Source organism: Leiobunum rupestre, chromosome 3 (assembly GCF_980474605.1).
Source record: "Leiobunum rupestre chromosome 3, qqLeiRupe1.1.hap1, whole genome shotgun sequence".
Classification (NCBI taxonomy): domain Eukaryota; kingdom Metazoa; phylum Arthropoda; class Arachnida; order Opiliones; family Sclerosomatidae; genus Leiobunum; species Leiobunum rupestre.
The window spans coordinates 36,662,276-36,689,377 of NC_143386.1; the positions used below are offsets into that span (position 1 = coordinate 36,662,276).

Here is a 27,102-nt window from a genome sequence, read left to right on the forward strand (position 1 = left end):
CTGAGCGAGAGAAATTATCTTTCGCTACGTCAATCAACGATTTATTTGGTACTGTAATAGCTTATTATAAATCTAAAGCATTTATTTTTAAAAAATAAATTATCTGAAATTTCTAAAACGCTTTAATAAAGTGTAAGTTATTCTCTCAAAGACTGGGAGCGTCTATCACGAGCCAAACGCCGCTAAAATAACAAATGCACTTTGATAAAAAAACCACTCTTCGTATTAAATATTTACAATGATTTGAGATTTCATACTTTCAATGTAAATGTAGAGTCTACGACTTAACACTAATAGAGTAGTCAGTTCGATTTCTTTTGCATAGATGAAACTTTTAACATTATTACAGAGCCATTTGAAGAACTAGGCTCGAAAAACAGTCATGCGCTCTGAATAGTCGGAAATTAATTATGAAAAATATTATAGTTTTCAGGTTTAACAGTTACCGTTACAGCAAAAATTTACATTACTTGTAAAAGGAATTAAATGTTAATGCACTTAATTCGCGATCGAAATCTATCACTTTTCCCTCTTTTGCCGAGTTTCGAAAACAATGTGAGGTGGCGTATAAGCTGAATTTATAGATCGGCGAAACGGACTTTGGCCTACAGCCAGGGCTTCCTTGTTGAGGGATTTGCTTCTTCTTTGTAGAAATATTTCGTGGTAATGCAAAAAGATATAGTTTTTGTGGTAAGACAAAAAGGGATATTTTCGTGGGGAGGCCAAAAGGGGTATTTTTAGTAATGAAGCTAAAAGGGATATTATTCGTGGTGAGCCAAAAATTGATTTTTAAAAAGGGATATTATTTGTGGTGAGCCAAAAATGGATTTTTAAAAGGGATATTATTTGTGGCGAGCCAAAAATGGATTTTTTAAAAAGGGATATTATTTGTGGTGAGCCAAAAATTGATTTTTTAAAAAGGGATATTATTTGTGGTGAGCCAAAAATTGATTTTTTAAAAAGGGATATTATTTGTGGTGAGCCAAAAGTTGACTTTTTAAAAAGGGATATTATTTGTTGTGAGCCAAAAATAGATTTTTTAAAAGGGGATATTATTTGTGGTGAGACCAAAATGGGTATTTTTCGTGGTGAGGCAAAAGGGGATATTTTTCGTGGTGAGGCAAAATGTGGTATTTTTATTGGTGAAGCAAAAATGGTCTTTTTTCATGGTGCGGCAAAAGGGATATTTTTCATGTGAGGCAAAATTGATTTTTTAATGGCGAGGCAAAATGGTATATTATTTGTGGAAAGAAAAAAAAATTATATTTTTCTTGGTGAGGCCGAAAGGGATATTTTTAGTGGTGAGGCAAAAAAAGGGTACTTTTCACAGTGAAGTCAAAAGATATATTTTTCGTGATGTGACAAAATGGGGTAATTTCCGTGGTGAGGCAATAAGGGATATTTTTCGTGGAGAGGCAAAAATTTGAATTTTTAATAGGGAAGCAAAAAGGTATATTATTTTTGAGAAGACAAAAAGGGATATTCTTCTATTAGCATTCTTCTATTTTCCAAAAAATAATAATATCTATTAATTTAAATAAATTTACGTGCTGGCTTTTTTACAATATTTTTCGTGTATTTGAAGAAAACGATTTTAACTTTTTCGTTTCTAATTAAATGTATTTTAAACTATATGCAAGTAAAAACTTGTTGAGGTTAATAGTAATAATTAGTGTAGGGAGCTGTTGGCTCGCGTGGCATGAAGGGCTTGCCACCAACCTCACACACATTGTAACCCAGCCACCTGAATTAATGACTTTAAAAGTCACTTGATGACTTAGGTATTAGCCTAGTATTAGCCGATCTGATTATAGTTTATGACAAAAAATGTAATTACACAACAAGACAACTAATTTCTATAATAATTTCATTATTTTGAACGAAGAAGAGATTTCCGGTATTTTTCTTTTTGAATTGAATGTTTTTTCAACATTACCCAGTGGAAGCCATGGCTATAGCAGACGCTACACTACGAGTTTCGGTCGCGAATAAGTATTTAACAGAACTCTAACGTCATATTTACCATTCGCCTGTTCAGCTTCCATAGAGCCACCTAGCCACCAACCGTAGGATTTTTTTAGCTAGTGGATTTTTCATCCACTAAAAAGACTATTTGTCGTCATAAATCACAAAACGTCAGCTTCGCGGAAGAAAATCCTTAAGCTAATTGTACTTCTCACGCTTGCACCTAGGTGACTCTATGTTCGCTGAAAAGGCTAATTCAGAATTGTGAAGGTGTATAGAGTAAAATGAACACCTTAAAGCGAGCGGATTCTAGACAACATTAATTAACGATTTAGAATAACCACGCGCGTTGAAAGTATAATTGTTCTTCCGAATTAACTACGAAAGTGGACTTACTCGTTGTATGATCTCACTACCGATAGCAATATTCTGGAGCAATGCGAGAAAGTACATGCCATCTGAAAACATTCTCTTTCTCAATGCACTTATCATCATTCACTCAAACAAATGTTTCGTTAATTATTTGTATTTATATAAGTAAATGAGTGCGTGAATGTATTTTTGCTAGTATATTTCATAGAAAACATGATCTTCTTAAAAATTATTGGAAGCACAATGTTTCAATTTAAAGTTGGTTAATTTTCTAAAGGTTACAAAGCCCTTCAGCGGACGAAAAGAACACTCGTTGCGTTAATTTATATTTATTTACGTTTATAACCTTTTCTTATTAACTGTATCTATGTATTAAATAGTTCGTAATACTTCAATTCAAACGGAGCCCGCTCCCGCCAGAGGATGCTGCCCGCCTTCCAGACTGGTGTTGCTGATGTTGCTGGCCACGCTGGTGCGACTGACCGCGTGCCTTAAGCTACCGCTTCCAGAATCTACAAATACAAAAACAACCTCACGATTTGTTATTTCGAAATGGCAATCGGAACAACTCCTTCTGCGTAAAGTTTGCAAGTTCTCTCCCAAGAGTTCTACGGTTTCCCCTTTCCTATAAAACTTGCAGAGGTTAAAGGTAATAGAAAGCGTAGGGAGCGCCTGGCTCGTATGTCATCTTGGATTAATAATAGTAGTTCCTACCTGGATATATCACTTGGAAAAAACCTGTCAAGCAAATGACTTTTGCAACAGCAGCGCCTCTTCGGCGAAGATAACGGAGAATTTCCGAAACTCCCGTAACACGCAGCCTTCTACAAGGCAGAACCCGTAACAAACACTTAAGAAATGCTAGAGTGATATATCCAGGTAGGAACTACTATTATTTATCCAAGATGGCATGAAGTGCTTGTCACGCATTCTAATCCGGCCATTTAAAAGTCGCTAGTTGACTTGGGCCTAGGGTGGTATCTTGGGTATTAGCCTAGCTGATTATTATTATAACCCTTTCTTTTATGATATCCCTTATAAAACTCAAATTAGCCCGGTATCTTATTAGTTCCCCAAGGTGCCTTCCAAAGTGATTGAGCGTCCACCTTTGACTCGGGCTCTTGGTGTATCCGACCATGATGCCCAAGGATCATCTCAATGAAGCCATTATCTCTAAGTATAATTCAATACATTACAGTAATTTTTTTTCTAAGGTTACTGCTAGTCAGACACCTATTCAGTCCGAAATATAATAGTATAATAGTGTATAATGAGATTCCATCTGTGTATAATTAGATTTCATAAGATTATAATTAGGTTCCCTAAGTGTAAAATTAGGTTCGATAAGTGTATAATTATGTTCTATAAGTGTCTAACTGGTTCCATAAGTGTGTAATTAGGTTCCATAAGTGAATAACTAAGTTCCATAGGTGTATAATTAGTTTCCATATGTGTAAAATTAAGTTCCATAAGTGTATAATGAGGTTTCATAGGTGTATAATTAGGTTTCCATTAGTGTAAAATTATAGGTTCGATAAGTGTATAATGAGGTTCCATAGGTGACTTATTAGGTTCCATAAATGTATAATTTGTCTCCATAAGTATATAATTATATTCCATAAGTGTATCATTATATTCCATTCGTGTATAATTAGGTTCCATAGGTGTATAATTTGGTTAATACGTTAGGTTCTATAAGTGTGTCAGTTAGTTTTCATAATTATTGATTTGTGAGGGACTTAGAATTGACATCATACACAAAAATTAGCGCCTCTGGAGATAAAATTCTCAACTGAATAACATATTATAACACGCCAGTCCTAAGCCTCGGTATGGCTTCCTGCACACGCTTCATACGATGATGATTATGATTTAGGAATTCAACAAATATAGAAGGTAAATATATACTAGCGTAGCTTATTATTATTATATAACTAACGTGAAGCACAACTATAAATTCATAGTATGACTTAGTATGACCAAGTTCGATTATTTACCTTGACTGCTGACGGAAGGTGTGTTGGATCCCCTTTTGCTGGGAGCCGGTCCTAGGTAAGAAGCGGGTGCCCATCCTTGACTGCCAGTTTCAATCACACGAACGTACCACCAACCAGCGCCACCGACTTTTTGTACTTCCACCGTTTCGCCTTCGTGCAGGCTAGCTTCCCCGACATCCACGGCTTCGTAATCACCCAATACGCAAAACCGGCCTCCAATCTAAGGGCACCAGAGAATGCAAAATAAGTACATCAGAAAATTCAATAGCGCAAAATTTAAAAATTGGGTAAATGTATATTCAAACTTTCAAAATATATAGTTGCGTCTAGAGTGTTTGCAGTAACTATAATCGAATTTACTCGTAATATCGCCATTTCCGAGTTAGCACAAGACCAGGGAACAAGACATTATCTGTGAAGCCCTTAGGGTTCATCACTCTCTTCCTCAAGGCGACCATGTAGAGCGCTTCTATCTCGCATATCGTTTATCTAATTTAAGCCATGATCACAATATCGCTTCAAACCAGTTTTCATGTAGAGTTTCCCTAAATTTCATTGCCTTGGTGTGTTCACGCCTATTTACACTAGCTGACTTTTTTTGCCAAAATATGGTTTGCCAACATGGAGAAAAGATTCTGACAACGTGTTGGCAACACAAATGCTTTTGTTGGCCAAGTTGTGACCCAGACTTAACCTGAAATCTAATACGGTTCATATACAGGGCCACGCATAGTTGGCGGCGAGCAGATCCGCTAAAATAAAGGGAATTGAAACATTTTTCCAAAGATCGGTAATTAGACACCTTTACTTTAATACATTTGAACGAAAGGCATTTTATATCATTGGCGTAGCCGGAATTTGGTACAGAGGGACACTTAATTAAAAAAAAGCCTCTGTTTTATAACCCGTCGTTCTTCATATACTCCACCTCTAGGCAGGATAATCTGGGTCATTATAACAAAATATCTACGCTGTGTGGTATATGAACAGCTTTCATCTATTTACTCAGTTTGTTTGTACACAGAACGAAAAGATCTTACTCACTCTTAAGTACAGTTATACTGACAAGGAGACGACCCGAAATGAAAATCACCGATTTTGTTCAAACTCGGGTATAATGTACACCTCCATGTAACTTGATAAACCTGCGAGGGAAAAGTTGCGATGGGCTTTCGTTTTGCCATGGCAACCGAAAACGTTTTTGACATCATGATTTGGAATTATTTAAATTGAAAATAACATGGGAATCTGAAGGATTTTAAGGGTCCCACAATCGACAAAACTGCATTTAAACTTGATTACATTTAATTTTTAAAATCAATTTAAATGTATTTTTAACGTTTTTGAAATTTTCAAAATTTTTCATTTCTTAAAAGGTTTCACAGGGGGGACCCTTAAAAAAATCCTTCAGATTCCCATGTTATTTTCAATGGTAAAAATTCCAAATCATGTTGTCATAAAACGTTTTCGGTTGCCATGGCAAAATGAAAGCCTGTCGCAACTTTTCCCTTGCAGGTTTTTTAAGGTACATGGAGGTTTACACTATACCCGAGTTTGAACAAAATCGGTGATTATCACCTCGGGTCGTCTCCTTGTAAGTAGAATATTGACAACCCCTTTAGTAAGAGTTTGAATAAACTGTTCATTGATTCGAAGTGTTCTAAAGTGGCTAAGAACGCCATTACGATTAATAAATTTTTTCCATAAAGTTTGTATAACATGGCATTGAACAGCAAAACTTTATCCAATAATATGGATACTTTTTACTTTTTGGACAGTATAACTTTTGTTATCTAATGTAATGTAACGAGAGTGTATGACCTCAATTTGGTCGATGAAGACGTCCCTGTCGTCTTCCTCGTCCGAGTTGGAGAATTCGTCGGTCGACCAGCCGTCTTCGATGCTCTCCCCACAAGCGCCACAACTGTCCACTTCCTGCTTCTGTCTGTAGCTGCGGAACGCGGGCAAAGTGGCTCTTCTTCCCAGTTCTGGTGGCCGATGGTTGATCACACGATTATTGTTATTGGTGGCTGTTGGGCAATTGTCCCAGCTCAGGCTTCCCATCACATTTCGTGATCTACAACGTGTGATAATTATATTTAAATCAAACAATTCATTGCGCACGCTATCCCCAAAACCGGATTGTGAAACTTTACATCAACTCGAATAGGAATCTATGGTACAACCATTGGTGGTACCAACTCACGACGTCAGTGGAAGCTCTTCCACTCTATAACGTTCCTATTTGTTTTGTTAATCTACCATAACTAAAAGATAAACTATCATAGTGCTGGATTTGGGACTTACTTTTTGATGACAGCAGGTAAGTGTGTGTTTGTTCCATTGACAGGAGCCAGCTTTTGGGGCTTGTCCGAATATTGCTTCGTGCTAACGTCTATTCATACAAAAAAAATATATATGGATTGAATGGACGAGTAATTTGTTAGATGTTAAGCTTACCTTTCATTTTCTCAAACTGTTGAAACAAGACCTTTTTAATTTCACACACCCACACGTCTTTCACTTGATTTGATGAAGCCTACAAAGCATTTTTACAGGTTAGTCTTATTTTGAAGCTACTCAAATCTCATTAAAAATTAGATTGATCTGATATTGAACTAAATCGAAGCATGTGTTTGGGGGATAGTGTGATATGAGAAATTTAAACAACTGATTTTACAAAGTTCTACTAATATGGTGATCTCTGGCCTCAAATCCCATAAGTCCCAAATGCAATTTTAAAATACGATCTTTGGAGAAACAATTTCTTATTATGGTCCTTATTACATTAAAATCAATTGAAAGCTAATAGAAGAAATGCTTACTTATTAACTTCTGCTAATTGAGATTAAGCCCATACAGAAAATCGTGTGTTAAGAACGCTTGTTACGAGAAGAATGGGACCAATTCGTCAGCGAAAACTATGGCTACCCCCTCTTTCAGCGGATGTCATGAGTTCATGACTTGGATTGTTCGATGTCATTAGCAATGTCGAAGTGTTCAGGACCACAGCGCCACCTCGTTTCGGTCCTGAATAAACTTCGTCTACACCAATTTCACATTATCTCTAAGCTGACATATCTGTTTTAATCATTTAGTAATCCGATTATTTCGTTGTAATATTCTAGATTGACGATATCTAAAGATATTGTTTTTTTAAAAACTACTCAAAATAGTTTGCTGAATGTGTCGGTTAGAAGCACTATGCGGAGTTAAATGGGTAACCTTGACCCGAAGTATATAACGTCACAGATCGAATTGTAATATAAATAAATAATGATATTAATCGGTTATAATATTACTTAATTCACCACCTTTAAGAATAATAACAATAATAATAATCAGCAAGACTAATACCCAAGGCATCACCTTAGGCCTAAGTCATCAAGCGACTTTTAAAGCCATTATTTCAGGTGGCCGGGTTACAATGCGTAGGAGGGTGGTGGAAAGCCCAGGATGCCACGCGAGCCAAAAGCTCCCTACACTAACTATTACCGTTAACCTCTACAAGTTTTTATGGAAGGAGAAACCGAAGAATTCGGTGGAAAACCCCTTAAAACAGTGGGAAGATAACTTGCAATCTCAACGCAGAAGGAGTTGTTCCGAATTTTCACCCAGTGCCACAAGTTGGGATCGAACCCAGCTCCTCGTGCTGCGAGGTAAAAGTGCAAAAGTCATCTAGCGACTTTTAATGCCATTATTTCAGGTGGCCGGGCTAAGCTGCGTAGGAGGGTGGTGGTGGTAAGCCATTCATGTCACGTGACCAACAGCTCTCCACTCGGCTCCTCTTGCTGCGAGGCGAAGAAGCTAATAACTACGCAACCCCACCAGACGTTCAGTAACCAGTTCAAACATCTCCTGCGCCAGTGTCCCGTTTATATTGTATACAAAATAATGTAATAATAATTAGCTCTTTCAATTCATTTAGCGACATTAGCTTAATGACATTTTTCAAATAATGTTACTTCAGAGCGATAGTTTAATCAGTGGACAACATTAAGGTGAACTTTTTTTGTCAATTACATGGCCGGATTGGCTCTTAGGGCGAAGTGGTGATAGCCCCCTGCGACCTAATTTAGAAAAAAAAAACAACCTTCTGCCCGCGTCTTTGCCTTTAGGTATCTAGTCTTGCCTTACTCAATCGGCAAATAAAATTATTGATGTCGTGAGGCGCAAAGTTAAAACGCTGGGTACCTGAATAATGAAGACTTGTGTTCTGCCGTGAAGCCACACTTCGAACTTTCTCCTGTCTCCTCTCGAGCCACGCACGTTTTCGGTAAGACCAATTTGAGAAGTCTGAAATCAAACATTAGATATAGCAGTCAGTGTTCAGAATTTGTCTTATAAGTTTAAAAAGTTACTCGATAACTCAGGGCTCCCAACGAAATTTTAAAAATAATTAGGGAAAAAATGGAACCGATTATTTCAAACTAGCATTTAAATAAGGATAAATTTAAAGTAAAAATAAATTTTAATTTTAATTAAATTAACCCATTAACTTGCATAACTTTCGATTTTTCAAAACCATTTAACTTTTCATTATGGCAAAAACGTTGCGTTACTTTTCGTTTTGACCAAAAGTTACATATCTTATTATTACTAAACTATTGCTATTGCGTATGGATACACCTCAGCTTGCCCATTTCGTTAAGTGCCCTGGAACCGAAGAATCAAAATATTTTAAAGAAAGTGGCGACTGAACGTGAAGTAGCTATTTTTTCAATAGCGTCGAAATTAAAGAGGCGGTGCTTATAGGTATCCCTCGCGTTGATTGGATCGTTTGTAAATTGGTCAATATCATAAATTACAGCAATTAGAAACCATATTTTTACATGGGATATATAATTTAGGTTAAAGCCCACTAAATAGAGTATAAGTTGTGTAATTATAATACTCTACAATGGCTCTCTGACGGCGTTATCATTTGGCTGTTTTTAATTTTAGCTTCCTTTGACATAAATAGATGGCACCACGCTCTCCAATAAAGTCGTTTATTTTCCAAGAATCGGATAGATTCATCATTCATGGCCATCTCTTGTAAAAGGGGGCTTTTCATAATACATGTGACAATGATAGAGCCGCCACTTGCTTTAAGGTGGAGGCTCTTTTCACCGGATTTATAGGTATTGGGTACCTTATGCACTAAAACCCAATTTTACAGTGATTTAAGGACCTTCAATAAAAACAGGGACTTTTGGGTACTCTAGGGTAGTTGTTACGGCAAATTTGAACTACAGCGGCCTCATGTATTTTTTGTTATTTTTTGGCGGATAATGTAGCACTTGACGCGTAGATTATGAAGTGATTTTTTTTGGACCGCAAATGATAATTTTTTTAATTAACTTAATTTTAAAAAAGTAGTAATTTTAGGGGATTAGCCGATTTTTTTTATTTTTTGGGCGGAAAATGTAGCACTTGACGCGTAGATTACGAAGTGATTTTTTTGGACCGCAAATGATAATTTTTTTTAATTAACTTAATTTTAAAAAAGTAGTAATTTAGCGATGTGCCATCTATAACGCGACCTAGAGGACAGTACCAAGCCTTACGCATCAAGTATTTAATTTTAAATAACGCTCAAAAACGCCGCCGATCAGTTTAGTAAAATATTTTCGGCGGCGTAATCGTCGGCCATTTTCGGTATGGAGATACAGGCCGGAAGGCGGGCAAGGCTGCCAGATTTCGATAGACCTAAAACGGCCAACTCTCTCAAATGCTTTTCAATTAAAACCTGAAATAAGCGTTTGTGGCTCAAAAATACAAAACACCTAGAAAATGAACCAAAACTTTAATTGATTTTATAAACTACCGGAATATCACGTGGAAATTATTAGGACACCGAAACTGGGGTGTCGGCGAACGCACGACGGAAATAAGTACAACGAAACACGTGAAAATGCCCAAAAATGTGAAATTTTTTAAATTAAATTAAATTAAAAAATTAAATAATCATTTGCGGCCAAAATAAAAAATACCCTCGGCATCTACGTGACAAGGTCTATCAGGCGCAACCAAAATGAATATAAAACTCAATGTAGTTCACTTCACCCGTTGTGACGTATGAAGCAATGATCAGACCTTTAAGGCGTTTTTGAATGCGTAACTCGGGCTGTCGTCTCTGCCTCCTTTCTTGGTGAAGAGCACGAGCTGTTCGTACAGGAAGATGTACCTTTGGCTGGGTTTGAACTTTAGGTCGCGTATTCGGTCCTTCTTCTTCTCCATCCACACGTTAAAGGCCCCTTGTAACAGCAACTTGCCGTAATCGGCTAAACTACCCTTTATCAAGTAAAACAAACGTCATTTTCATTCATCCAACTTAGAAAGAACGACCACGAGATGTCGGTGTCTACTAACGTGAAATCCAGTTATGGCTATTTGGTGCATGCTATCGTTGACGTATTTTAATACGTCCAACATGGTTTCAACTGCCTCTTGAAGTTCTGCTTGAGCTAAGCCATTTGAATATTTAGAAAGGTCCTACAGCCAAAAATTACGTTTATTGAGTTGTGAGATCGAAATATTTTATACGGAAAACTGTCTTAGGGGGAAATCATTCAAATGTAACGATTTATACTATTTTTGTATCCGTTTTATGGACGTTTGGTCTTAAATCGAATCATTGAAAACTATGAAATGTATTCTCGAATTTGTTAAAAAAATCTATTAACGCTTTAGTAATTTTAACTTAATCTTAAACTTGAACCAATTCAAAGCCATATATTTGAGAATTTTTATATCCAGTTTTATGAGAATGGCTTAAGATAAATGGATGTAATTTGCTTATTTTGTTAAATAGGTAATAACGTAAAATCTGTTCAGACCACATTTCCAATCTATAATTATTTTATAACAATTATTTAAAATAGGCGTTTTAAGACACACTTTAGAGATCGCTCTCGATATTTATAGCACTTTATAGATTTTATATTTATATTATTTCTAAGCACGTAACAACTCTAATTTTTATTTTGCGGCGAAGATACGAATTTATTAAATTAATTAATGATAGAGTCATTACACTATCTGGTAACAGAAAACATTACTAAACATTGACATGGTTTCCCTTTAAAAGAAACAACGTCGAGTAACATTATTTGAATATTTTTTCTAGCAAAAATGCCATCCTATCAAGTTTTTTCTAAATTTAAAAATATTTACTTTGAGTAATAACTGGTACTTTGTTATCCTTTGCACAGGTTTTAGTAGGTATGCTCCTAGAGGTAACTTATGTCCTAGTTTACGTTGGCACTCCTTCGTAGATAATAGATCAAATTAACACGAATCACTCTGTTAATCTAAAGAGAATAATTGCAACAAAATTTACCTTGAAAAATGGGTTGTCATCTTGACACTGGCGACGCAGTGCTTCAGATTTGGGCTTATTCATACAATACGTACTGTACAGCTTATGGAAAACATCACTCTACAAATATAAACACATGATCAATATTTTAATAAATTGATATACATATATAACTGGTCCCCGAGCGCACGGCTCTAGTGGTTGAACATCGCAAAAGGTTGTTCAACCGACAAATTTCCGTTTACAGCAACGTTGCTGTGATGAATTTCTTAATTTTCCAACAGTAAAACCACTGAACAACCAATCCTCTGAACCGAATCTCATAAGGCAAAGTGCTTGACAACCTTTTAACGAAATGGGGTAAATTTCAATTTTACGTAAAACTATATATATTCAGAAAAGAGTTGGCATTCATGAATTTGAGTTGGCCACCCCACACCGTAGCTCAGTACGCCATTGGCCAAAAATCGACATTGGAAGCCAGATAAATAACTTTTTCACCTGGCGTTTTAATTCCTATTGCGCTTCTGGGGATCGTTTTTCATTCAAAAAAATATTGTGATCTGTCATCTTACCCTTTGTACAAAACAGCGTCCGACCATTTCGGGCGTATGGCTGCAATTCTGAAGGTCAATAAGGAAAACCCTGGAAAGAAATATGCATCGTCTTGACAACTACTCTATCGCTCAGAGTTATCTTTGCTCACTCAAAATCGTTAAATTTATAATTGCATAATTGATAAAATCATAGAATTACAGTTCAATTTTCAAATTGAAGGAAAACTTAAAATGTCATGGAAATAAGCCGATACCACGGTCTAGGCTGGTAAAAATATGCTTGAGGTTCCACCTAATATGGAAGGCAGTATAAGCGGAAGAAATTTTACAATATCGCCATCTCTAGATTCATCGATGAACCAACATTTAACAGACGACCGTTTCTAGAATCTCACGAGCTTTGTTAATTAATACTTCCGCCAAGATCATTTTTCGAACAGGTCAGCGCATTCGAGGGATATTCGCGCAACTCGTTTATCAATTTCAGGAATTCATATTAATTCTTCTAGTGGTCTTTTGATAGCGCGTCATATTTTCATCTGATTTAATCTTTTGAGTGTCCTAATAATCTATGTACTTTCATTCCCCCTACCAGAATCAGACTACGCTGGTTGCGGCTAATTGCACTGACCTCTCCATAAAAAGCTTTAGGTTTGGCAATTAATCTAGGGACGACGCAACGTTTTTGGCTGTCAGGCGCTAGTCGCCATGACAGGGTGGGATCGACGTATTCCATGACCAGATGAGCGTAATCTGGAAGCTGGAAACCGGTCTTACTTCTCGTGGAACTGTTGGATATCCTCCATGTTACCGAAGAGAATATCGCCTTTGCCCATAAGCATGGACGGGATCAACTCGCGCATGGAGGGACTCTCCAACTCTTTTCTATATCCCTGAGAACGATCGGACAAAACAAAAGCAATCATTTACATTACGTGCTGTACCACGTATAACGGTAAAACTTACCTACCGTTAAAATACTACGAAGCTCTGAGACATAGGCTTGCTCGGTTTCAATAAGTTCGGCCATCACGTGACTGAAAAAGGAAGGATTACCGCATTTAACCTCTCAGGAAAAAAGCCCCATCAATCAGTGGCGCACCCTGGCTTTAATTAAGAAATGGTAGAGCGATGTATGCGCCAATGCCACTAAGGATTTACAGATCATCTGCTAACACGCACTACGACGTTTTTGCCAAGTAACTAAGGCCAGTTTCCCTGAGCTTCTTATAAGTCCTGGGGGGGGGGGGGGGAATGTGAAATGAGGGGATCCACCAAAAATATGGAACTTTATATTCCCTTTAAAAACCATAATAAATAATCAGTGTTTTAATAGACATGATGTAATGGCTGAACTTTGTTGTAAGAATATATAGTCTTCACCGGGCTCGTAGAGAGGCCAAATATTAGAGGAATAAAGCTTGCAGAGTAGCGGGGTCATTTTCGCCTCGCGCCATCTATAAGCGATGCCTACAACTAAATAAGAATGTAAATAGTAGTTCAGTTTCTTCAGTGACCCTTCAGGCAATGATGAAACTGAACTACCCAAGCGTCCGTTACATCCGCAAGCTTTATTTCTCCAAGGTCAAATAAACCTGAGCTAAAACTGGATAGGGAAAACACGAAGCTTTAGTGCGTTCAAGAATACTTATTATTTCTTATATATTATTTACTTATATAAACAGGATTTGATGACCCGTCTGATATAATTTAGTGAGTGTTCTTGATAAATAGCTTCTGTTGAGTTATTAGAGCAGTATTTCAGGGTTGGCAAGAACCAGCCAGACCAGGTTTAAGCACCTGTTTTAACCGGATTTAACCACTTAAAAAAATCTAGTATAAATTAAAGCGCAAAAGCTACGAAATATGAAGATTATTTCGAATGAAATATGAATAACAAGAGTCATTACGAAAAGTACGAAACTAAAACTTTCTGATTTGAATCGTCTGCTAAAAACATCAACACTCGGAGAAACAAATAATAGGGCCAGATATAAGAGTTATTTAATGGTGGTTTCATTAGGGTTTTATCTAGATAAAACCATACTGGATTTTCCATTTTATAAAAAAAAAACGGTTTTTGTCAACCCAGCAGTATTTACTTTACTTCACCTCTAGTTTTAAACGTAACAAAAAATAATTGATATCATGTGTAAGAAATAATTCTTTTCATGTGGAAAATAATTGATATCATGTGTAAAAAATAATTCTTGTCATGTGGAAAATAATTGATATCATGTGTAAAAAATAATTCTTGTCATGTGGGAAAATAATGGTTGTCGTGTGGATAAATAATGGTTGTCGTGTGGATAAAAGTATTTATACTAACAATTGTAAGTTCAAGCAGGGGCGTAGCGATGAGTGTTTTTCTTAGGGAGCGTAATGAACATTCAACCAACTGGAGCCGAGGGGGTTGTTGGCAGAAACAGCCTCAATGGGGTTTCACCAACTCAAAAAAGTTGGCCAATTTCGGAAAACGTCCGTGGGGGCAGCTATCTAAAGGTTAAGCTTCTGAGTGCGAGTCCGTTTTACGTCAATCAAATTCGAAGAAAAGTGATTATTTTCATTACCCTCTCTTATCTTGGAGCTCTTGTCCAGTTCTAGGCGAAGTGGACTCCCCGTATATTTGGTGGTTGGGCACCATAAGTCCTCCACACTGGCTATCTCCGTTGACCATGACTGGAAGGCAATTTGGCTGGTCCCTCCCAAGGCACACCTCAATCTGCATCTGCGGGCACAAAAATTCACAGAATGACCGTTCAAGAGAGAGCCATTTCGATTTGTGGCCAAACTATCTTTCGAAAAAAAGTACGAAATAAAAAAGCTAACAAATGCTTTTATTTCTTTTGAAAACAAAAATATACATCTCGCCTTTTTTATAAATAAATGATAAATCTAATAATTAATGTATTTCTTGATTAACTTCAAACGAAAGACTTCGGAAACGGCAAATATTAAATTTATTAAATATATTGCAGCTAGGAGCAAGAAACGGACTCTTCGATTGTTGCTCCTAAGACGCATACTACACATTTTCAATTGAAAAGGTTACTACTGTACACCTATTTAGTGATCTTTGGGTCGAACCCGCAAGCAACAACCTACGGAGTGAAAACGTTTAATAAAAAGTACGCTTTTTCGTTTATTCCCATTCGACCGAAATCCCATTCGACCGAAAGAATTTTAAAATGTAGCCCAATTGGCGGGGTGATTTGGTATTTTATTTATAAGGTATGTACTATCGAAGATCCATGTTTAGGTTAGGTTAGGTTAGGTTAGGTTAGAGTTGGTTAAGTTTACTATTTCAGTTTTGGTTCAGTTACTTTTCTTGACTAGGTGATGGATGAATTGAAGGAGCCGTTTTACTAATTACACCATCATGCGTTACTATTTTTACTTTACACATCGCGTTTCGGCAAGAAAAATAGCAATTTGTATCTTTCTTTTTATTAAGACGGAATAAATAATTATTATTGATGTATAAATACCCTCCTTTATTAGCTATCCGCTCCATTGCAAACGACTTCAGTAACTAAATTGAAAACATAGCAAAAGCCAATTTATATAGCAGCGTTCGGTCAAATGGGACACATAAAGCGTTCGGTCGAATGGGACACATAAAAACCGCACGTTTCGGCGGAATTCGGTCGAATGGGACACATAAAAACCGCACGTTTCGGCGGAATTCGGTTGAATGGAACACATAAAAATGCGCACGTTTCGGCGGAATTCGGTCGAATGGGACACATAAAAACCGCACATTTCGGCGGAATTCGGTCGAATGGGACACCTCATAAACCGCCTTCGGTCGAATGGGACTAAAGCACCATTTTAATGTTATTTGGTCAGGGTCCCTTTGAAGTCTCGTTTTCATGAACATCTCTTTAGTGGAAAATGTTCGCCTAAAGGGAAATTAGAAAACCTTAAGCGGATTTTGCTTACACTTCTAGATAATTTTTCCGCTTAATCTTACGCTTGTTAATAAAATGGGAAATATTTTGGCCTGACGGATTTGCGATATTTTTTTTATTTGACGAGAAACAAAATGAAGAAGAGGAATAGCAACTCTAGGTTGGACAAGGTTTCAAAATGTATCTTGAGGTTCTAAAGATAGTGGTTTGCGCGATGTATTTCCGGTTAGTATATTTATCAATAGACGAGGCGTAAGTCATGTTATTGCTTTAAATTAATAGGCCTAAATTTCCCATGACGATAAACAGCCAAGTTCCTATTCCTCTGTTATACGTTCTATGGTTTATTGTTGATGAATATGCAGCAGACCACATTTATCCCGAGACTATGGGCTATTTACAGCACACGTGTAAAATCGAAGATAAGAGCGGAAAATATTAAATTAATTTAGACCAGCGCGAATATACGCTTAAGCAACTATTCCATTAAATTAAAAACGTTGGAAACTGGAAACCGACCATGAAAACGAGGCCAGAAACTCTTATATTCTACAATATAATTTTTTCTTGGCGGATTGTTCACCAAATATTCTAGTGTAGTATATTCCACTAACTAACATCACGAAAGCTTAACACTGTTATGGGAAATAATAGTGTCGAATACTTGGTAATTTTAAACTAGAAGATTTTTTATTTCAATATGTTGGGAAAATTATAATAAAAATTAAAAAAAAACTATACACAAATAATAAAATAAAAATTTCAGAAGATTGTGACGAAATAATGACTTATTTGGCAATATAAATCAATAATAAAGCTTCCTTGATTACAGACATAATTACCCGAGTTTAAAAACATCGTAGCTCTGTTATGAACATTTTCTAATAAGGTTTATGATGGTATTAGCCTGGCTGATTATGATTATTATTATTAATATAATTCATCCGATACAAATACGATAAAACAGTAGTTACTAATATTTTCTAAACAGATTTTAAATCTTAAAACAAAACTTTCGATGTTTTAAAACTCAGATAAGGTTACGCTGGCAACCAAGTAGAAGCGACTTTCTAAATGCGTGCATCATGCTTTCAGCCCAATCATTCATTCTAATAAATAAAGTTCATTACAACACAACGTAAGAAAGTACGTTTAATAGGGCGCCGGTGCAATACTAAGGCACTATGTACTAGAGAGAGTACATGCTACAGAGAGTGGGCGGTTGTTCAAGAAGAAGGCGTGCTTGAAGGAAGAGTACTAGAATGGAGGTCAACCTTAGGCACGGTCTTGGCTTTCCTGATGAGCTTTTTTTCGGAATCCGGCGGTGACTTTCCCGATCTGGGCAGTGTCGTCGCTCCGATAGAAGAGGAATTGGTTGTTGCAGCGCCGGAAGTGACGCCCAATTGTGGGGCGCCACTTCCGTTAGGAGTACTGAGCAACAAAGGCACGGCTGGCTCGGGGACGACAGCTTGAATGGGTCGGATGGGTTTGGCTATCAGTTTCTGCAAACTACTTCGCCGCTGTTCGCACATCACCTGTACATCTTCCACACGTTTCAGTACCTGTCAGGACAGTTAAAGAAACCGCTCGAATTACAAATTAAGACCTTTTCAACCGAGCCAACTTTTCAAATCAAAATGCTGAGTCAGCAAAAATGGATCAGTGATCCATTTTTTCTCGCGTACTTTTCTGGTGGATCAACTCATCGAACTTTTACTCACACGAACCAACTAGTTGACTCAACTCAAGTTGACTCATCTAGTTGGGTCAAGGCCTTTAGTTTCCATACTTGAGTTAATTCACGGACGGTGTAAGACATGGATACTTATCTGCTATTCTGGGATATCGAGTTAGTATAGTGAGTGTAGGCTTTTGACGTCATTTTACTCCAATTCTGTGCTTTCTAATAGCGCGGGATGTTGTAACGGAGCCGGGTTAATCAGAATTCCAAGAAATAGTAAGTGGATTCTAAATCCTGTTCGCCGGTTTTGGGATTAAAAGTGTAAGCTCTTCGCAGACAACTATGACTCTTCAGATGACAAATCAGATTACTATTTTTTAATCTGGTTTTTGACGCGGACCAGAAAGTTTTGCCTAAAGTCCATGTCGTTGCCCTAAGTTAACGGCGTAACATAAAGCCATAAGTTAAAATATCACAGAAATGGAGACTGAAAGGTAAACGCAAAAATATTTACGTAAACTTTAAGAGTTCACACGACGGGAAAGTGACCTTCAGGAAAAAGGTTTTAATTTTTTCCGCCGTAAATTGTAGTGACACCGCAGACAAGTTATTTTTGGATCTCGTTTTTACACACACCTAGGGGATTGGTGTGTATTAGAGGTACCATGACACGTCAATCATTTGGAAATATCATGCCCTCATCGGTATTGTTAACCGGAAGTGGGTCTTAGTGATTTTTGGCGATTTTCACCTTAAAATGTATATACTTTTTTTAATTAAGAGCGACTTGGTTGAATATTGTATGTCTAGGTAGTACTGATCATTTCTGAACTGCATTTTCGGTTGCATTAAGAAATTTTAATTCTAAGTGAGTTTTCTGGCCAATTCGAGGGACCCCACAACCCACATACGAACTATTGTCATATTTGAATTTCGTGCCAATTAATACCGGCGCCAGCTAACTCGTTAACGTTTCGCTACCTTATTTCCAAAACCAGGTAACTCGAAAAAATCGGTTTGTCTAAAAATTAATTTCAAATAACGTGTTCACGTTTTAATACTTTCCGAAACCAGGTAACTCAAAAAATTATTTTTCGTTAATGTACAAGTTGATTGGAAATTTGTTTAATTAAATCTAATATTTGAAATATAGTTAATACATCGGGGGGATTGTGTGTATTTACGATCTTGGTTTTTTTTTCTGTTAATATTCCCTTGATTTTAAGTCTGACTTTGAGATGGCCTTTTTACCTTGCTTAGTTGTCAACAACGGGCAAATAGTTAGGTGTGGGGTTTAAACTGAACACTTTTCCAAAGCTTAGTCAGGGGAGTCACAGGGACACGTTCCCCCTAAAATAAGGTTTATGTACAGTTATATTTCAATTGTTTTCCGTAAAATCCAGGCTACGCTACTGACACTTTTAATTCCAAAACAAGCAAAAAGTATCCACATCCTGTAGGAGTTAGTTTTTAAGAAAATTATGCAAGCTACTAGGAATTTATGGTAGCTGGAATAACACTACCAATACTGCGTTAGCCGAAGTAATAGACAGGTTAAGACCGCGCTTAGAAAACGTGTATCGGAAACTTGTAGGAGTTATAGATGTAGCATTATTGTGTACAATTTAAATTCCGGCAAGTTCGCACTGTATGGTTTTTTTCAGTGTTGGCATACGAGTCTAATGCCCTCGTATGGCAAAACCCAATAATTTTCATGATTTGATTACGTTTTTATGAAACCATTCGGTCAAAGTTATATATTCCTGCATCTTTTGAATATTATCAATGTGAAAAGTTCTGGTTAAATAAAATTGGTCAGCCAGCTTAAGGCCTATTCATACGAACCAACATTTTCCAAGACGAGTTGCAAAAACAGATTTCTACAACGATTGGTTCACATAAAAACTTTTCTTCGACAAGTTTTGAAGAAAGGCTGTTTTAATGGCCGATGCTTACTGACATATTTTGAAATCTTCAACCATTAATCTCAACAACCTTTCGTGTCGAAAACTGCTCAACAAAGTTGGGTAAAACAATTCGCTTAAGTGAATAGAACTTAAGACGTTTGCGGATTTAACTCAACCTATACAAACATTTCGTCGATAGCTAGTTCAGTAGTCTGGAAGATATTTGATTTGATCATTATACGATTAAAATGAATTCAAAGCGAAATTTCCGCGACTTTTTTATTTAAATCAGTTAACTAAAGCTATAACTAAAAGAATGTTTCTCCAAAAACTTTAGATTTCTTTTCTGTTTAATTTATGGTATAATTCTTATTTTTGAAAACTGAAAACGGCCTCAGAGTCAATAGAAAAATTGGACCAGAATTTCACGTGACAGATCCAACTAGTACGCGAAATTATTTATATTCAAACGATACTGTGGTCCTTTAAACAAAACATTTCATAAAATATTTTATTTTATACAAAATAGATGACTTGGTATAAAATTAAAATTGAATTCTAAGTTTCTTCGTCCTTTGGTTAAGATCAAAGTCCAGTGTCCTTTAGCATCAAGTCTTAAACTACACAATTTTATAGTTTACTATATATACATACTCTTTCGATTCAATAGTTGTATCGCAGATTCAACTAAATTCCAGTATAACAAATATACGTTCGGCACCGAATTTATAAAATTAAGCTTAATTTGAAAACTTGTTTATAACATCCTGTACCAAGTGTCTCGTTAATTACGCTCCTCTATATATAGATAAGTTTAAAATTACTAAGCTTTGCGCAATTCGCGACACATTTTGCTACCTCAAGAACTTTTGAAAGTTGATCGAATTCTATAAAGTACGTATGAGGGAAGTATCTTACTTGTTGAACTAGAGCTCTGGTTTCAGGCGTCATACTGACATCTTTAAAGATCGCGTGAAACTCTTTGGGGTCGCTGAGGCGAAAATCTTTCGAGCTGTGAAGAAATTCGTCAAGCTCCTTCAAGGCCACTTCGGAAAACTCTGCCGACGTACACTTCTCGATTTGCTGACTCGCCAAAACGTCCACCCCTCGCGCGCACCATCGATTCGCCTACAGACAGACAGACACGCGGATCAAAAGACGATCTTCATTTAGATACAATCCCGACGGTACAAGTACATTGCCCTACTGGCGCGTTCGACGGATGAGTCAGGTCAATATTAGAATACCTTTAGAATAACTTATACAGCTTATACTCGAAACCACTTTTACCCGTTACCACTACTAAAGGTCAAGCTTTTCTCAGAAAATATAGACCACTAGATAAAGTGATCGCTCTGAACTAATTAGAGTTACGATAAATATATATACCGGTATCAAAATGGACCAAAACCTTAACATAAAAATGACTATAAATAAAATTTTAAAGATACGTCATAATGTAACTGTATCTCGAATATCGTTGTTCATAATTACATCCACTCGTACGTTGACGAGAACATTGCGTTTAAATAACAGGGTTATTAAATTGTCATGTAACGTAAGACTAACGATTAGTTGCCAACTATTGATTTTGTTTTGTAAATTAACATTTCGATTTTACTTTGAAAGCTTGAGTGCAAAGTTTATAAGTTTATGTTGGTGCTCTTAATTAAAAATAGCTAAATTAAAACATTAACAGACGGCCAAGGCCATCTCCTGATCAGATAATAGTGTCAGATAACATTGATTTAGAATATAACAAGTTTATAAACTTAATAGGAAGATTATCGTGTTAAAAATGTGTTAATATGTGCTTTTTTGATATTTTGTCACTGCATGTTCAAATTGGTGTCGCTTTACTAGACAACTGAAATTTCGTATTACGAATATTTGCTGCATCCAGTGTACGGACCTGAGAAGGTGATATTTCCTAAACATTTGTCACCCAAAATTAATTAGTTTAATAGTAATTTTTTTCTGATTTTGAAAATAAAACATTGAGCTAAATTAAAATTAAGTGTAGGGAAAAGGCACTTCAATTTCCATTAAGTGACAAAGTAATCACATGATAGATCTTTACATTAATTTCAGTGACGCTATTTAAAATGTACTAGTGATGTAAGTCGGAAAATTTTCCGTATTTTTCCGCAAAAAATTAAAAAGTTTTCATTCCATGATTAGTCTAATATATTGTTTGCAAATTGAAATAAGCGGCATTTTCGCCTCATTTTTCGAATATAAAAGTAAAACTAAACTTCTAGACTAGTTTAAACTGATCAGCAATGTAACACTATAAATGTTTTGTAGTATGTTTACTGATATTAGACATTTTATGTCGATAAAAAGTTAAAAAACATTAAAAACCCTTAAAAACTAATTTATGTTTAAATTTTTTAATTTTCCGGAAAATTAACAACCTTAAAATGTACTAAGAAATACACCAGCCAACATTTTGCACAACTTTGTTCGTAAAACACATTTATTTTCGATATCACGGTCCACAAAACCGGTCAATTCACTTTAAAGGGCAACGCAAGTGAGCTGGCATTTGTGTGACTACGTATGCAAAGTGCGAAATTTACGGTAAACTCTGCGTGGTCTCGATAGTACCGAGTGGGGGTGTAGGGGGTTAAAAAGCACGGTGCTTTATCTTTTTTTTTTGCCACAGAGCTTGCGTTGCCCTTTAATAAAGGTGGCAAGAATAAAATTTTCGTTTAGTTTTGTTCAATTAAAACGCTGTGTACGAAAATTATAAGATAAAATATTATAACTAAGCCTCGGTCATATTTTCCCTCCGTTCATCAAAACAAAGGTGTGGCGTGTACATTTTATCCGCATTCACACAGTGGAGCACGATTTGAGAATCGTGTTGGAAAACAATGATTTGCAAAAATGTTGACTCGTTTGAATAAGGCTTTACTAAAAAACAGCGTTACTTTTTCAATTCTTTGTTGCAAATCCCGGTACTTGTTGAGAATATCAATCTTCCTGTCCACTTCGGTGCGCATCTCGACGATCATATCCTCCAGTTCGACGCACTTGGGCGAAATGGAGTCCACAGCGTAGTGGTTTTTGGTTATGAGATCTTTGCCAGTTTTGCACGTTTGCTCCGCTCTCGTCAACTCATCCTAATCAAAATTCGAATACTTAAGAAACAAATACGCTAGCAGCAACGTTAAAATAAATAATTTTAAATGACTATTTGTTAACTAGATTGAAGCAGGAAATTGCATTTCTCTTGCTGTAACTAGGCGCAAAGAACCTTAACTAAATATAGTTATAGCAGTTTTGACGGTCAAATTTGGAATAAAACTACTAAAAGCTTAGCTTGATCACTGAATGTTTAAAGACCTAAATTTAAACTAACAAGGAGACATCCCGAAGTGTAACCCACCGATTTTGTTCAAACTCGGGGGATTGGTAACTTGAAAAATCCTAAAGGGAATTTATTCAATGGGTAACCGTTTTGCCATGGCAACGAAAAAAGTTTTTGACAATAAAAAATTGAAATTTTCCCATTGAAAATAACATGGGATTTTGACCGATTCCTAGAAAAATTCCAACAAATTTCAAAATTTCGAAAATGCCAAAAAAGAAAAAAGAAATAAAAATTGACAATAAAAACATCAAAATTGATTTACTTTTGATCAATTTGAAGTCAAAATCCCATGTTATTTTCAATGGGAAAATTTAATAATTTGTGTTGTCAAAAACATTTTTCGTTGCCATGGCAAAACGGTTGCTCATTGAATAAATTCCCTTTAGTATTTTTCATGATACATGAAGGTCTACCAATCCCATGAGTTTGAACAAAATCGGTGGGTTACACTTCGGGATGTCTCCTTGTAAGTGTGATCCGCGAGATTGGTTTTAAACTATTGAAATTGCATTGTTGTATAAATAAAGTCACAAGTTAATAATGGCTCTAAGTATTCAAATAAGCCATCTCAAGGTGGAATCTCTGTCTAGAAAATGTTATGTCAAAACTTGTACCTCCGATTCCCGGGAAAATGAAAGATTTGAAAAAAAATCGGACCCGGCGCAGCTGTGCGGTCAAAAATGAAACTAAATTGGGCGGGGGTAAATTAAGTAGGTGGCGCCTAGTAAGGTGGAGGGGAAAACGATTTTTTTAAACTGTGCAGTGCGGCGGGGGGACCGAAAATTCCAGGGAAATACCGAATATCTCTCTTTTGACATCTCATGCTAGCCATGCATCAAATGGTATTAGAGAAACGTTGGCTTCGGCAGTAGAAGTTTATGTGAGGGCTACGTTGACCACTTAGAGGCATCATACACTTATGATAAAGTATAAAGAGAAGAGCCTACTCTAATCAATGTCCGAACACAGCGAATTAGAAAATCCCTTTTCAAAATTTGTCGCCTTAAGATTACGCTTAAAGACAACTGTGAAGACATTCACAAAGGACTAAGTTAAATTCATTCATGTCCTAACATTTACTAGGAATTATTTAAGCTCGAAAATAGTTTTTTTTTGGCGCAGGGAATTTTTATATAACAGAAAATTTAAATTTTCGCAAGTCTTTGCCCAAAACCAAAGAGCGGCATCTAGCGAGAAAAACCACGTATTCAAAATATTAAATTAATTGATGATAATTACTGATTTATAAACTGGACGACGTGGCAAAATGACCGTGGAAATGTGTCGATGTGACATGTGAGTGTTCTTTGTGACACCAATAATGCATTTAATTTTACCATATAAATAAAATTATAAACATAATAAACTTGTGAATTTACTAAAGGAGAATAAATGACTATGTAGGGACGATTCTCCCCCTCGCGGTCTGTCAATTCAATCAATCTCATTGATTCTCTAAAATTAACGTCTTCGTTGTGGTAACACAACCGCTTGACCTATTTCCCTCCAACCTCTCGTGCCGGAGGCAAATTAGTCATTAGCACCAAGAATGTATTTATTTATACTCAGGGAGAATGAATATGTCGAAGATTATTTTTATTGTTTCTCCAATTCCACCCGTTGGGGCCCCCGGTATACTCCTCCGCTTTAATAAAATCAAATAATACTGCAATCTCATTGGTTCTTAAAAATTACGTTTTTCGACGCTATTAACGCTGCTGCGAGGACGCAAAAAATAAAACCACCTTCCCCCCCCCCTACCCCTTAGCGTGACGGGGTTAGGGCCTCAACGTGTCCGTCGATAGTTTCGACATATTCATTTTCCCTGAGTATAAATAAATACATTCTTGTTAGCACCCTAAAGTATAAATAATACGTCCTTGGTGAAACATAGTAGATTATACCGTACCTCGATGATAAGTTTGAAGCGCTGCATTTGCGTGAGCAGACAGTCGACCTGCGCGACTGAATCACCGGCTTCGGAAACTTTTCGTAGCTCCTTTAGACTGCTAACAATGTTGGCTTGAAGTTCTTTAAAATCAAACTCGAATTTTCTAAGCTCAAGGCACTGACTTAACCGCTTTTCGTGATCCGACCAGAACGAGTCGAAACCTTTCTCCGTTTCTTCTAACTGGACTAGTAGCCTGGTCAAAAGAAAACAATAAAACAAAAGTCAGAACCGTTAAATTTAACACACTTTCCGTCCTTAAATGGAGAATCAAGTGTTTTGACTATTTGGTGTACTAATTGCGGGGTATTGAAATTTTATACTCAGTGGTTTAGGGGCTGTTCACAAATTACGTAACGTGGTAGGGGTGGAGAAGGGGTTTTGGCAAGTGTTACGAATTGTTACGTAGGGGGGGGGGTTCACTAAAATGTTACGTAACACATCTTATCTTTAATATCGTAGAATAAAATTTTCATCACTTTCAGAAACAGTCGCAATTATTAAGAACATAAGCATTTTCATTGGTTTACTCACGTTTAAAAGAATTTCATACCCATGGGTATAAAGTATTGCGTAAAAATACAGTTGTAATTTCAAATGTAAATTACAAACAACAAAATTTAGTACCTGATCTTATAGTACTTTATTACCAGCATATTAGTTGTTACGTACTATAATAATTTAAGGGGGGGGGGTCGATATTTGTTACGTAATTTAAGAAGAGGGGTCCTTCCATTTGTTACTCTTTGTTACGAGGGGGAGGGGGGGAGTCCAAAAAGTGGTTTTTCTGCGTTACGTAATTTGTGAACAGCCCCTTAGTCTTTTTCGAATGAATCATCTTCGATCAAGTTACAGTACGAATGGTCGCGGGAAAGGAGCAAGCGCTCGAATTTTGCATAAGACGGTAGCATAAGTGTATAATATTGGTACATAAGTGGGACACAAGCAAAAGTTTTACTTAGAGCTATTTACAAGACAGACGGCATTACGGGCTTCGTCGCCGTTTTGCGTCCGCTTGCTCCCGCGTCACACGTAGCCTTTGACAGCGCCTCGCTAGGGAGAGATATTCTTCTTGTGATAACGTCACTACTCACTTCGTTACTAGCTCTCAGTAAAATATTCCCCAAAGTGACAAACTTATGGAACAATATTATAGACTTATGGTGGTAGTAAAAGGGGCTCTTACAGACCTTCCTCCCTAAAAGTCAAATAAAAGCACTCCTAGCGCAAACATTCGTCTACTGTATATTCCATTTAGCATATTTACATTATAAGCTAATAAATTAATCCATAGGTTATAATTCTACTATTTCCAAAGATAAATAAAAGCAGAAGTGAAACACGTAACTTCGTAAGTTATTCTACAAATGAAATCAGTTGAGACATTTCAGGCCCAGGACAAATTGTGTCATTGCGAACCCTTCCAACTGTGCTGGTGGAAACTTTCTACCACGAATGTAAGATTTATAAGTTGAAAAGGGCCCTTATAAATATACAAACACTTACATTTAGCCACCAAATACTTTTAAACGCTCCAAAATAGTTCCTAAAGTTTCGATGTCTGTCTTAATCATATCAAATCTTAATATATCTCAAGGAAGATCCTCGAACTGGCACAGTTTCAAATTCCACGTAGCTCTACAATTTATTTTGATATTTTTGTAAGAGTCACATACTGCTATCTTTTCAGCGAAATCGAAAGTATTAATAATGGAAAGTTTTACAAATACCAAATTGTTAAATTTAAAATGTGTCCTTTTTATAATAAAAATTAGCATTGAGTTAAATTACAAATATAAATAAAATTTCATTTTTATGCGTTATTTTAATAAGTCTATAATATTGTTCATAAGTTTGTCACTTTGAGGAATATTTTACTGAGAGCTAGTCACGGAGTGACGTCATCACAAGAAGAAAATCTCCCCCTAGCGAGGCGCTGTCAAAGGCTACGTGTGACACGTAAGCGAGCGGACGCAAAACGGTGACGAAGCCCGTAATGCCGTCTGTATTGTGAATAGCTCCCAGTAAAACTTTTCCATGTAAAGAATAGGAAATGTCTCACTTATGTTTTAATATTATACA

The 27,102-nt window shown here is 36.4% G+C and overlaps 1 protein-coding gene across 2 annotated transcripts in view; it reads right to left on the bottom strand.

The window, feature by feature from the left end:
* Nucleotides 1–2,486: 2,486 nt before the first annotated feature.
* The window catches only part of LOC149951622 (guanine nucleotide exchange factor DBS-like), a 63,674-nt gene continuing 39,058 nt past the window's right edge, over nt 2,487–27,102 (bottom strand). The window contains exons 8-25 of one of the 2 annotated variants that reach the window (XM_090168107.1): nt 24,982–25,216; nt 22,630–22,821; nt 20,612–20,821; nt 17,380–17,667; nt 14,765–14,922; nt 13,165–13,231; nt 12,972–13,087; nt 12,213–12,282; nt 11,659–11,757; nt 11,493–11,585; nt 10,689–10,811; nt 10,413–10,610; nt 8,529–8,630; nt 6,795–6,873; nt 6,642–6,729; nt 6,156–6,411; nt 4,335–4,554; nt 2,487–2,849 (exon numbers count right to left, since the gene is read on the bottom strand). In XM_090168107.1, coding sequence (XP_090024233.1) covers nt 2,734–2,849; nt 4,335–4,554; nt 6,156–6,411; nt 6,642–6,729; nt 6,795–6,873; nt 8,529–8,630; nt 10,413–10,610; nt 10,689–10,811; nt 11,493–11,585; nt 11,659–11,757; nt 12,213–12,282; nt 12,972–13,087; nt 13,165–13,231; nt 14,765–14,922; nt 17,380–17,667; nt 20,612–20,821; nt 22,630–22,821; nt 24,982–25,216 — 2,710 coding nt within the window. In that variant the 3' untranslated portion in view covers nt 2,487–2,733. The remainder of the gene's footprint in view (nt 2,850–4,334; nt 4,555–6,155; nt 6,412–6,641; nt 6,730–6,794; nt 6,874–8,528; nt 8,631–10,412; nt 10,611–10,688; nt 10,812–11,492; nt 11,586–11,658; nt 11,758–12,212; nt 12,283–12,971; nt 13,088–13,164; nt 13,232–14,764; nt 14,923–17,379; nt 17,668–20,611; nt 20,822–22,629; nt 22,822–24,981; nt 25,217–27,102) is intronic. The other variant, XM_090168109.1, reaches the window with a different exon arrangement.